At 40.0% G+C, this 12949-nt stretch overlaps 1 protein-coding gene across 1 annotated transcript in view; it reads left to right on the forward strand.

Annotated features, from left to right (window-relative positions):
• Nucleotides 1-12949, forward strand: part of DOCK2 (dedicator of cytokinesis 2) — a 394233-nt gene that overhangs the window by 305172 nt on the left and 76112 nt on the right. Inside the window, exons 31-32 of the mRNA XM_004679543.2 lie at nucleotides 1917-2015; nucleotides 4084-4178. Coding sequence (XP_004679600.1) covers nucleotides 1917-2015; nucleotides 4084-4178 — 194 coding nt within the window. The remainder of the gene's footprint in view (nucleotides 1-1916; nucleotides 2016-4083; nucleotides 4179-12949) is intronic.

Below are 12949 nucleotides of genomic sequence, written 5' to 3' on the forward strand. Positions count from 1 at the left end.
AGTTTATTTTTTGTTTGTTTTTAACCAAAGACTATTTGTGATGCTAAACCTACTTTCTTGGTTCCACCTGTCTGGTATGTGTTATGTCCAATATTCTTTAGCTGTGGGATTCCCTGGATCACACAAAAGTAGGTGACCTTCCACATGTAAATCAGGGAGCTTACTTGAACCAAGATGGTAACCCCAGAGGAATCTTACAGTAGCAAACTCAAGTGGTTTATGTATCCCCCAACCTTCACCCCCCACTGAGGGTTCATGATCAGTGCTTCCTTTATCAGGTTCCCTGAGTATATCTCCCTGCACCTGCTTTTAAATACTAGCCCAAACAAAAACATGACCTTGACACAGAATATAAAATCTGGGTGCAGTAAAGCACAAAAGAGTGCGATGATATAGTCCAGGGAGTAAATGGTGTGGTTCTTGTTCCTTTAGACACAGGGATCTTCCTCCTCTCCATAGCCCTATACTGATTTCTTATATGAATCCCTCTGGCACTTATCAGCTTCACAAGCCAAGGGTCTTGTGTTTTCTTCACTCATGAATATTAATCTTGTTCTCCCAAGTAGATAATGAACAAGGAAAACCTCATTTCTTTTATCCCCCATGACTCATAACCCATGCTGGACCCAGTAGCTGCTTACTTTTCACTGTTGGCTCATTGGCCCAACAACTGATTGCTCTGTAGAGAGCTTTAATGCATTCATGCTATCGAAGCCATTTGATCTTTCTGAAACACCTGGGGGGGGGGTAGATATGGATAGATTGTCATCCCTTTTTACAGATGAAACAATTGGTGCTTATGATATGAAGGCCAGCCTCAGTTTCCCTCAGCCAATAAAGGAAACAGTTTGAGGAGAAGGAAAATAGTTTAACTTGTTGAAACAAGCTGAGCATATTGGGTCTGAAAGACCATGGTCCTGCTCTGTGGCGGAGGGCAGGGGTATTCATATAAAGGAGGACAAAAATATGGCGGCGGGGAGGGGAGAGATAGATAAGGGCTGGCATGGCCTTTTGATGCAGGTATCTGGGAAAATTGGCAAGGGTTAAGGGTCAGCACCAGTTCTGTTTCATTAACCCCTTTGTGTTTAATTTCCGTTTATTATCTTAGGAATGTCCTTTCTTTTCCTTAGAACACAGGAAGACAAACTTATTAAACAAACAAGCTTGTTAAATGTAAGAGATAGGGATGTCCTGGTGGGGCAGGAACAGAGACCTGTCCTGTTGTTGCTACATCACTTAAACATATAATATTGCTTACTGGAAAATCAGACTATCTCCAGGGTCTTGATATAGGATCAAGTTCCTGCCACAATACAATGTTCTTTTCCCAAAGTGCTAGAGAGATAATGGATCAGCCTCTATTTCCTACATCTGGAAAGTTCCTACATCTTATAGTTTCAGGTACATAATACATGCTTAATAAATGCTTTTTGGAAGAATGAGCCCACGGGGGAGCCAAAATGGAGCATTTTTTTTAAAGATTTATTTATTTATGTATACAGAACTGGGGTACAGGTCAGAGGTACAGGGACGGTGAGAGGATTCACCAGAGACAGAGTGGGGAGCAGAACAGGCAGATCAATGAAGTACACTACTGAGGGGAACAGCAGGTGGTACAGGAGAGGTCTGCTGCACCATGTGGATCATGTGGATCACCTTGAGGGTGGGGATCTAACTTATGCTCAAGTGGCTTTAGCTTCTTAGTGCTGAGCTTTAACCCAATGCACCACTAGGGAGGACCCAGGAAGCATTTCTAACATTTCACACACTGTTCAGTTAGAGAGATTCTCCACCCCTAAAGGGCTTTTTATATGTGCCAAGGGTGCTTGGGCTGTTTTCTACTGAAGTCAAGGAAATAAGATGAAGCTCATGGTATTCTCGCCACTATTTATGACATTTTTCTTTGTTTCTTGCAGAGTCACTTTGTGGCATGTATGACAGCCATCTTAAACCAGATGGGTGACCAGCACTATTCCTTCTATATTGAGACCTTCCAGACCAGCTCTGAACTTGTGGTGAGTCTACAGGATGCCCAGGAACAATATAGAGAAGAAGTGTCTCACTCTTGGCTCTTGAAAGTCTCCCCACAGACCTTGAATAGATATGTGCCTACCTTTACAACATGTTGTGTGATTCTCTGGTCTCATTCTCATTTAGGCTTGTATGCTACTCCTAGAGCATATCCACAGTCCATGTCACCGATGAGATCTGAATGTCTAGCCTAAATATGCCTAAACAAAATTTGTTGATGAATCATGGGCATTTGGGGGCTTAAGATAGTGAGTATTGGAGTCACACTGTCTTGAATTTGAATCCAGGAATAACCCCCCAGCTAACTGTGGGGCCACAAGCAAGCTAACCTCTCCAAAGTCTTAGTTTCTCCATCTGTAAAGTAGAAACAATGATCATTTATGTTACAGAGTTATAAAGGGGTTAAATAAGAACACAGTAGCACTCACATATTAAGTGCCTAGTAAAAGGTAGTTATTAAAGTTCTTTGTTGCATTGCATAATGATGGTTCAGTCAAAAATGGATGGCATATATGTTGGTGGTGCCAATGGTCTATACTATATAGCTCTCAGTGTGTAGTAGACTAAATTGTCTAGGTGTATGTAATACATGCTATGATGTTCACACAACGGAGAAATCACCTCAGAGGGCATTTCTCAAAACATATCCCACCACTAAGTGATGTATGACCATTATAATTTGACAACAAAGCATCAAGGAAGTTGGCTTCTGAACCTCCATTGGATTTGAGCCTCTGGAAGCTCTGCTCCTCATACCATGTTACATCTGCTCATTCCAGAAGCCAGGTTTTTTGTTTCATTTGTAAGCTGGAGGCTTTCCTCCATTCCCATAGGAAGGGAATGAGCCTGTACCCATACCCACACTTTCCAAGATGACATCAAGGATGAAGAATCATAGCATCATCATTATCAATCATGAAAGAGCACTTACAACAGGCCTGACTCTTTGAAACATCTTATTTGGTGTCACTATGTCCTCATAGTAATCCTTGGAGGTAGATGTTATCCCTTTTCTGCTGGTGTGGAAACCAGGGTTGGAAGCACTAAGATAATTTTCCCTGGAAGCAAAGATTGCTCAAAAAGAACCAATCCCATCACTAGTATTTTGCAATTTAGTGTAAAGTGATTTTCAAATTCTATTTTCTCCCAGCCTCAGTATCCTCTAACACACACACACAAATTTCATCCAGAGATACTCCATTTTATTTTTTTAAATTTATATATGTCTATATACATTTGTTTTTCATTTTATATGTTCAGTTCCAGTTTCTTATAATAAGGAATTTTGCAGTTAAAATGATTTAAAAACTACTGGGTTATCAAGAGGTCTGACTGGGTCTTCTATAGACTTCAAATTTTACTTATGGCATCCCAGTGATATGACTTCATTTCCTTCGCTCAGGAGGGTCACAGTTCCAGTGTTCTGCTGTCTGAATTTGTCTTGAGTTTGTGCTTCCCAAAGGTAGAAAACAGGTTTGGCTCACTGCAAAATAATAATAATAGTAATAATAATAATAATAATAATAAGTATCTTGAGGTCACTTTGAACCCCTTAAAAAGATACCAAGAGAGTCCCTATTGTGTCTTCACGTATATGTCTGTGACATATGAATTAGCTGTGTTTATAGGGCTGCTAATTAGAGGTTCATTTTAATAATAGTTTGTTTGCTCAATGACCTGAGATGCTTTTGTATAGTGTAGATTATTTCCTTCTCAAATACATATTTGGAAAGATGATTATAAAATTGCCATATCAATGAATGCATTATGTCTTAACTCCCAAGGACAAAATTAATAGTGCTTTTATTTTGTGCATCTTCACATTCCATATTCATGTCCCTCATATATTTGTGGAACAGTCTCCTGCTAACCAATTTTAAGTTCCTATTTAAAAATCTACTGCTATTGGTTTCATTGTATTTACTTAATGAAAAGACTGTGTTCCTTCCCTTTCTGTTCTACAAAAACATAATAAAGAAGGAAAACTTAAACAGCCAGGAGGAGAACTTCTATAAAACAATATGACACGTGTATTTTGCTTTACTATTTCAGGACTTCTTGATGGAGACATTCATCATGTTCAAGGACCTCATTGGGAAAAATGTGTATCCCGGAGATTGGATGGCCATGAGTATGGTTCAGAACAGGTGAGCTGCCAAGCTTCCCAACAACCATGTAATGCCAATAGTCACTATGAAGAGTGCTGGTAGAGATAAGGTGGGCACAGTATCTCCCTGGTGAAGATAAATTGAATAATAGATCCCTCTACTTTTTAAATCCCAGGGAACTCCTCACTGATTTTGAACCTTTTTTTAAAATTATTTTTGTGTTCCATCCCATTTTATATACTGACTGGCCATGCTACACTCTCCAATTTTTAAATCCTCGTTAAAATATCATACTCTGTCTGTGTAGACATCCTTAGGTTCTTAAGACAAAGAGGCTTAAGGTCAGCCTAACTAAAATTATTTTAAAATGTTTCAATATAAACTGTTACATGTCATTTTAAAAGTTTAGGCAGTATTGGATTAAGCAGCTTTGAGCAGATTTCTTTCTGCAGGACTTCTCAGGGCCTTTACTATCTCATTTTGATTTTCTAAGAGGTGATGCAATATATAACATTTCACAGATTTATTTGTCCTTGGAATCATCTGCTATGTATAAAAGGATGTGTCTTTGGATAAATATAATACCTGTTAACATCTCATAGAATACCAGTGCATCCCACATGGCCCAGCACAACATTAAATAAAAGTAATTATAGGTAATTCCAGTCTTTAATGCTTTCTATCAGTTAATATTATTTCATCCAAATGAAACTCAAGTCATAACTAACTCAGCACTATTTTCTGATATTTCCTTCTATTCCTATGACTCTCACTATCTCTCACACCCATGGGTCATCCAATCTTTCTCAGAATCTGTTTTCAATTCCTAGTCACAAACTGTTTTAAACCTTGGCTTCCTTGACTCCTCTCTTTCCTTTCTCCCTCACTTTCCCTTGGCTCATTGTATTGATTTTAGGTCCTTCTCATTGAAAGCTCTTCACTCTGCACTGGCTAGAAATCTTGTTCCGCTTTACCTATTGCCTTTGTTTTCCTTCTTGAAACCCAAGAGTTGCCTAACAAAAGACAGAAATGTCAACAGATAAGAAGAGGAGAAAATGAAGAGACAAAATCAGGATTATCTTTAGTGGAAGACAAAGGGAAAAGACTTATGTCTTTTATATATTAATTTATAATTAATTTATATATTAATTATTTTGTCTTTAGATAGAATCTGCATATTTCTATCTCATGCATGCCTAAGATCTGAGTGTACTCACAAATGACTTCCTCCTTTGTTTTTCCAGCACCTATTCATGTTATTTGATAGACACTTTCCACAGTGCACTTGGGACTAGCATTAGGAGCTGAAGGGCAGAAAAGGCTAGTCAAGGCAGAAAGAAGTATCTGTCTGTGCACTGGTGCATATATTGGGATGAGGAAAGTCAGCCCATCAACAAAATATCAGAATTCTCAGCCTTGGATAACCTTGGCTCTGAATCTCCCTGTTCTATACATCATACCTGTGAGATAATGGCTCTTTCAGTGATTAAGGTTTTGGTGGGCATTAGGCTCAGGTCACATCATAGTCAGACATGGCTCTCCCTCTGCTCCATATGTCAGGGCCACTTTCCTAAACTTATGACCTATATGGTTACATGGGACACAGTACTCTAAAAGATCCCTTGTTGGGTTTAATGCCCTACTGTCACCATGTTGAAATTTTACATAGTTTTGAACAAGGAAGCATGTATTTTTGTTGTGCCTGGAGCCCAACAAACTATGTATCTAGTCACATCTCATGTCATTATTTAGTCATCTTGTGTTCTAGTAGTGGCCACCTCCTAAACTGCATGTTTGCCAGATGTTTAATAATATTTTGGTGCTTTTGCCAAATTATATGAAGTACCTGATGAGTCATCTTTGACTCACCCAACACTCAGATGCAGTCAGCAATTCACTGTTATCTACATTTCATACTGTGTGACTTTGCATAAACTATGGCTCTCTACCTTTCTAGACTAAGCTCAACATGATAGCGTTCTTCAAATTCTTGCCCATGTAACCTCTCTTTTGTGGCTCCTTCTCAGAATTCCTCATGCTAGTAAAATGAGTTTCCTCCTCTGTATTCCCATACATGTCTGTATATGTTATAACCCCACTGTACTGTTGTAAAACCACTAGCCCAGAATGGACTTCTTGAGGGAAAGAACTAGGCCCAGTTTATCCAGTTCCTAACACAGAGCTTGACATCCGTAACTAAGTATAATAAACTCTATATATTTAATATATATGGATACATATTTTTTAGGATTTTTAAAGTAAATTGATTTAAAATTGAATTTGCCTAAGGAAACAAAGTTTATTGAATTGAGTTATGACCAGGTATGAGTGCACCTATGTGTATAACCAGTGTTGTAGGGAATCTGTATCTCTATACATGTTTTCTCTGTTGACTGTTGATTTAATTATCAAGCAAATGTTCTGTGTGTAGTGGATGAAGTATCTTAGAAGTTCTAGACATATGTCTTGTTAAACTAGCAAATCCAATAGAGATGAAAGCCTATTCCTCAATAGATGCATCAAAAGGTTCTAGCTAATCCAGAAAAGTAGTATGGACTACTGCCTATGCATAAAGCTCTGTGGCCAGGAAAATGAATATGAATATCTCATAAAGCTTAGATCACACGATCCAGCTTGGGAACTGGAGAGACTATGATTAGTTCTGCCCAAACTGCAAAATCTGGGAGAAAATAGTGAAAGGAGGTAGGTGAAATAGTTCCCCAGGAAAAATCTATGGATTATTAACAGAAGGAAGAAAGGCTGTAAGACAGGCCAATAAGAGCACAGACACTGACCACTCATACATGGTCATGCAAGGGGTGGGAGTCCAGGGAGAATGCAGCCCTCACCAGGCCAGCCCCTGCTTAGAGTTGCCCATGGTCATTCTGGAGGAAACACGTGGAAGAGCTCTGAGGGCATGTCCCCTCCTAAAATCCTAGCCAGCTATGATTTTTAATCCATTTAGAGAGTGTGTGGGGTGGGGGGGTGGGGGGGGGAAACAGGCCCCTGAAGAGGATACATTAATTCTTATTTCTTCATACCTAGAAAATTAGAACATCACTTTCTAAGGGCCCTAAGAAAGTAGGATTGTCTTTTAAACAAACATTTGTCTCTCTCTTAAGGATCAGCTGTGTACTTATGTCTCTATATTTGAAAGGAAAAAAAAAAGTTAGGCTCAGAAACATAGCCTAGATTTCCAACTTCTTGGTTTGACTACCTTGTCTTTCTTGGCAAATCACTTAATTACTTGGAATCTCCCTGATCTGGAAAATGAAGATAATATCTCTATTTCTGGTTTGGTTTTGTTTGTTGGGAGTGAGTGTGGTTTGTTTGTTTCGGAAGATAAGAGTGAATTACTCCTCAGCACAGTGCTGGTACCTTAGAAGAACTCCCTAAAATGGAAGCTTTGTATTTCCAGGTGCAGACAGCAAACTTCAATTTGGACTAGAGAAGCATGCACCTAATGTGAACCAGAAAAGATAACTATTTTCCCCCTAGCAGGCCCATAGCTTAGTTAATATATTTCCTTCATTCTCAGGCCACAGTGATCCCTTATATTTATGAACCACTTGAAATGTTCTTAATGATTTTTTGTATTTTGATGTTCTTTTAGCTAACATGTATTAAGCCCCTAGATACACCACTACTTTTAATAGTTAACATGTATTAGCTCATTTATTCATTATAGCATTTATACATGAAACTAGTATAGTCCTCGTTTTATATGTGAAGAAATTGAAGCACAAAATAGACAAGTAATTTACCCATGTTGCATTGCTAATAAGAAACAAAGAATCATGGAATCTGAGCCATGGAATCTCTACCACTTCATCCTGTAAAACAGTGACACTTGTAATATTTAAATGCATTGAACAGATGTGTTTGGCTCAAACAACTAAAAAGGCTTAAACAGGTAACTTATTCAAGGTCATGCAACTAGTTAGTGAAAGTGAAACATGGGCAACCCTGGTGGCCAGAAGATTAAGTCTCACACTATGAAGCTATCTGCAACCATTTTAGCAGGAGTTTGATCCCAGGAGAGGGAGCTGACAGAGTGCAACAGACCTCTTCTGTCTCACCCATTGTTCCCCTCAGCAGTGTACTTCAGTAGATCCGCGTGCTCTGCTCCCACTCTGTCTCTGTTGAATCTTCTCACACCCTACTCCACACCTCTGGCCTGCACCCCAGCTCATGCACGCATAAATAAACCTTAAAAAAAAAAGTTTGGCCCCAACCTAGTATTCCCCAGAATAACAACATTTTCTCTTCTCTAAAAATATGCAGCCTCAACCCCACTCATTGCTGTGGCCAACGCTAACCTCCTATGTTGTATAGTCTGTACCTTGTGATTTTTTTTCTGCCCCTTCCTTGCTTTCTCCTTCTTCACCTTCCTTCACTCATTCCTTCTTCTCCTTTCCTCCCTTATTACTTACATACTAAAATGTATCTGTGTTATATCTCCCTGTGATCACTCATGGTGAATGTATGTGCACATGGATTAGCCAGGTATAATCTATTTATCTTCTTATTGAGGGGAAGGGGAAGGGTGGAGTTTTCCCAGTACAAATGTCTCCTCAACAGAGTACTGTTTGTGTATGCAGACACAGTGGTATGTCTACTGCAAGAAATACTTCCTGTTAGAGCATTTTTCTTTTTGGTAAAATGCAGCTTTCAGGAAGATATGATTTGTGTGACGTGGTTAATTTTTAAATGATCAAGGTCTTTACAATTTTGTAAATTAACAAAATTATGCCTACGAAACTCTTCCCTTCTTCCATCTGCCCCTCAATCTGGAAAATCGACATTTCGAGGGGCCTTGAGATTTATGCATATCCCTAAGCATCTCTAAATGCAGTCAACCAAGACATATTTACTGAGTGTCCTGGGCATTCATAGCTATAAGCGAGTGGACAGGCCCATTTACACTGTGGTCCCAGAAGGGTTTACAGTCTAATGGTGAACCAGGAACAATGTCACAGGAATGTGACCAAGGGCTACAGACACTGCTGTGAGCTCACAGCACAGGAAGAGAACCCAGAGAGGTTAGCATTATCACTCCCCAGGTTCAAATCCTGCCTCAACCATTGAGTAGTTGTGTGACTTCTGACAAAGTTACATAATAACCACATTGGACTCTCTCTTATTTTTATTGTAAAATGTGGTTAATAATAGTACTAATCACACAGGATTTTTGTGAGAACCAAATTGGAGTAAAAAAAATATGTATACACTGTTAGAATAATGCTTGGCACATAGTAAGCATTGCACAAGTGTTAGGTCATATTTTTATTTTCATATTCCTATGCTCTAGAAATACCAAAATATTTCATAGAAGAAGAAAATCGAGAGTGAATCTTGTCTACCTTCATCAATAACTTATTTCAAGATCTCAAGTTCATAGTAAGCACATCGTAGGTGATAGTGGGAGGGTAAGCAGGGCAGCGCCTGCCTGTGAGGTCCATCTGTGTGCAAACAGATCACTAGTGTTATTTTCCCTCCCTCCTACCCACATTAACTTGCAGTGCCTGCTCCTCTCTGTAGACATCACCTCTCTAGTCCCCACCGCCCAGAAGGAGGCCTTTTCATGGGTTCTGTAGCCAGTGCAGCTCAACTAATTGTATCATGCAGCTTGCTCAGGATTGTACATCACAGGAGCCTACCACACCCTAACTGGAATCCTGAGACTCACTGGGGGCATTTTGGGTGATCTGTGCCACAAAACTAAGTTGTAATCTGTGATTTACTCTATCCTTCTGGTGACTGGAGATTTTGGGTGTTTATGAGGGAAGCGTAAAGGCTCTGGGAGAATGATTTCTCAGTGCTTCTGAGGGAGAAATAAGCACTCTCTTCTCCTGGCCAGCTCTTTTATGTCCATCTTCACCTTTTGACCAGGAAAATCAACTGCATTCTAAGAATCACAGCAGGAGGGGATGGGATTTAAGCCAGCTCCCTCCCTCCTCTGGGCACTCTCACCAAAAGGTCCACTTCCCTCTTTTATTCACATCATGCAACCTGTGGGTGTGGACTGCTTGTCACATCAGAGTGTTTCAGCCTCAGCTCCTCCTGCCTCAGAGCTGCAAAGTAGCAGGCAGCTAAAGACAATAATAGCAACAAGGAGTGACATTTACTTAGGACATCTATGTGTGGAGACACTGGGCCACTGTCTTCTAATGCTACATTTCATTTAACACTCACACATGGCTCATCTTCTAGAGAGGCAGCCTTCAGTCCCAGGGTTCACACAACCAGCATCAGGGCTCAGCAAGGGAGAGCAGGGGAGCTGGAATGTGATCTTACAGCCACGCTTAGCACCTGCAGAAGTCTGCAGCTCCTCTTTCTTGCATCCAGTCCAAGATCCACACAGATATTCACTGAGGTTTACTCAGGAGACAAAACTTAGTAACTCTTGGTTTACATTAGTAAAAGGACTTGATCTGTAGCACAAAGGAAGGTAAGAAACTGAGACCCAGACTAGAGGCTGCCATGAGGGTTCATGTGGAGCAGTTTTCAAAACACCACCCTGGGTTTGGCTCCTCTCAGCATCTTCCTACTCACAGCAGCTGAGTTCTCTTGCTGTGGTTTCTGCATCTGCAGAGACTCATCTCAGAGATTCATCTCAGAGTTTCCTCTCAGGACCCAGGGTCATTACACTCATCCTGGTAGGCATGCTGTTGGATGGGCTAAAATGCATGATTTATTACTCTCCAGGCTTAGATGTCTCTACTGGATATCCATAGGATCATCTGTAAGATTGCCAGAGTTGGGCCCAGTGAGCAGTGGCGGGGCAGCAGGATGCCAGGGACAACGTGTGAAGAGGCTCCGAGCACAGTGTTGCCTTCAAGGGAGCCAGTGCATCCTTCTGATTCATTGCAGCGTCTTCACAGAAAGACTGAGGTTATTAGCTTATTAGCTGTGTGAATATGGGGAACTGATTTCATCTTTCCAGTCCTCAGTTTCCTCTAATGTTAAATGATTATAATAATAACAGCAGGATATATGTATGATGACTGTGATTGTTCACGTTATTGATAAAGTGAACTCACAAGTTGTTTTGAGTAGATGATAGATTTCTTTTTGGACAAATAGTGTGGTAGTTAAATAGTGAAGTTCTGCAGGAAGTGTGCCTTTGTTTAAATCCTGATTCTACATGTACTGGCTAGGTTATTGGGAAAGTTATCTAAATTAACATCTCCAAAATGGAAACAATATCTAACTCAAATACTTAATGTGAACATATAAAAATGGGCCTTCCCTCGTGACGCAACAAGTTAAAGCACAGCACTTGTGGAGCTGCCCTCAGCCACAGCAGTACAAGTTCGATTCCCAGCCACGGAGGTAACCCACATGGCGCAGCAGACCTCCCCTGTCTCTCCCGCTGCTCCCTCAGCAGTGTACTTCACTGATCTGTCTGTTCTGCTCCACACGGTGTCTCTGGTGAATTTGCCTATGAAAGAAGAATGCATATCTGGCCTGTACCCCGGTTCTTATATGCATAAATAAATAAATCTTTTTTAAAAAAAAAGAATATAAAAATAAGGAAAGAATGAGGAAGGAAGCAAAGAAATAAAGAAAGGTAAAGAAAAATACTATGTAAGGAAAACCAAAGTTAAATGGCTCCAGACAAATCCAGAGTCTTGCTTTACTGTGTCCAAGTAGTGCCCTGCAGCAGCATACGGGGCAGGTCAATTCCTGGTTATTGGGCTGGCCTTTGAGAGAGCTGGAGACAGGTTTAGCTGACAATCAAAATAATGACTGTTAACAAAACTAATAGTTTTATTGCTGCTGAGATGTAAAACCCCTCATTTTGGTATCAAATTAGAAATTCCAAGATGTTTATACAACATATGACAGCCACTCAAAGCATTTCCATCTGGGGAATCAGATACCAGTATTTAATGAAAAAATAAAGATTTTTTATTCAAAAACATATTAACAAATGTCAGAATAGCAAAATGAAAGAAACTCACTCTTTTGGCAGCCTAATGGGGTGATAAGTTTTGCAGAACTTTTATGTCCTGTCCTCATATGGTCCCACGGGCTTCAGAACTGGTTGCTTGGCAGCAATTTGTGCTGTCTCCTCATCTGCTCATTTGCCTTTGAAAGAAGAATGAAATAAAACTAAAGGGGTCTGAAGTAGCCCTAGTAGCCACAACTTGATGCCAGGCACTGCACTCAGTACTTACCTTGCATCTGCCAGTAAGCCCTGCTGACCCTTTGTGCAAGTGGTTACTTTGTTTCTATTTATAAGCAAAGAAACTGAACTGTCAAAGGTGATATAATATGTCCCAAATCCACACAGCAGGAAGTGGCAAAATCAGAAATCACATCAAGGTATGTATACTTGTGTACATGTGCACAAATCTTTTGATTCCAATATAAGAATGCACTTCCCCCTTTCTTCAATAATGTTAAATGAACACCTAGCCCAGAGTTCCTAATAAGTAATATCTAATGTCCACTAGGTTGCTGGTATGTCAAATAGACATTTTTTCCAGGACTCAATGGAGAAATAGTAACTATTCACTTTTATTCAAAAAGATAGACAATGAATATAAGTAAGATCCAGCCACAGCTCTCTTAAGATTTCTACAGAGACCCATGCCCAAAATGGAGACTTGGCTACAGTTCGCCATGTGGCCTGCGGGAGCCTCCTAAAAAATCCAAAAGAGAAATTATGGTGGCTTGATCAGGTCAGTGCAGTGAGGTGACAAGAAGTTGTCAAACTCTGAATTTATGTTGAAAGTAATATTAAGAGGTTATGTTGTCTGACAAGGTGTAGGATGTGAGAGAAAGAAAAACTTCAATAATAT

The sequence above is a fragment of the Condylura cristata genome, unplaced genomic scaffold (genome assembly GCF_000260355.1).
Source record: "Condylura cristata isolate star-nosed mole 26May11 unplaced genomic scaffold, ConCri1.0 scaffold00008, whole genome shotgun sequence".
NCBI classification, from domain to species: domain Eukaryota; kingdom Metazoa; phylum Chordata; class Mammalia; order Eulipotyphla; family Talpidae; genus Condylura; species Condylura cristata.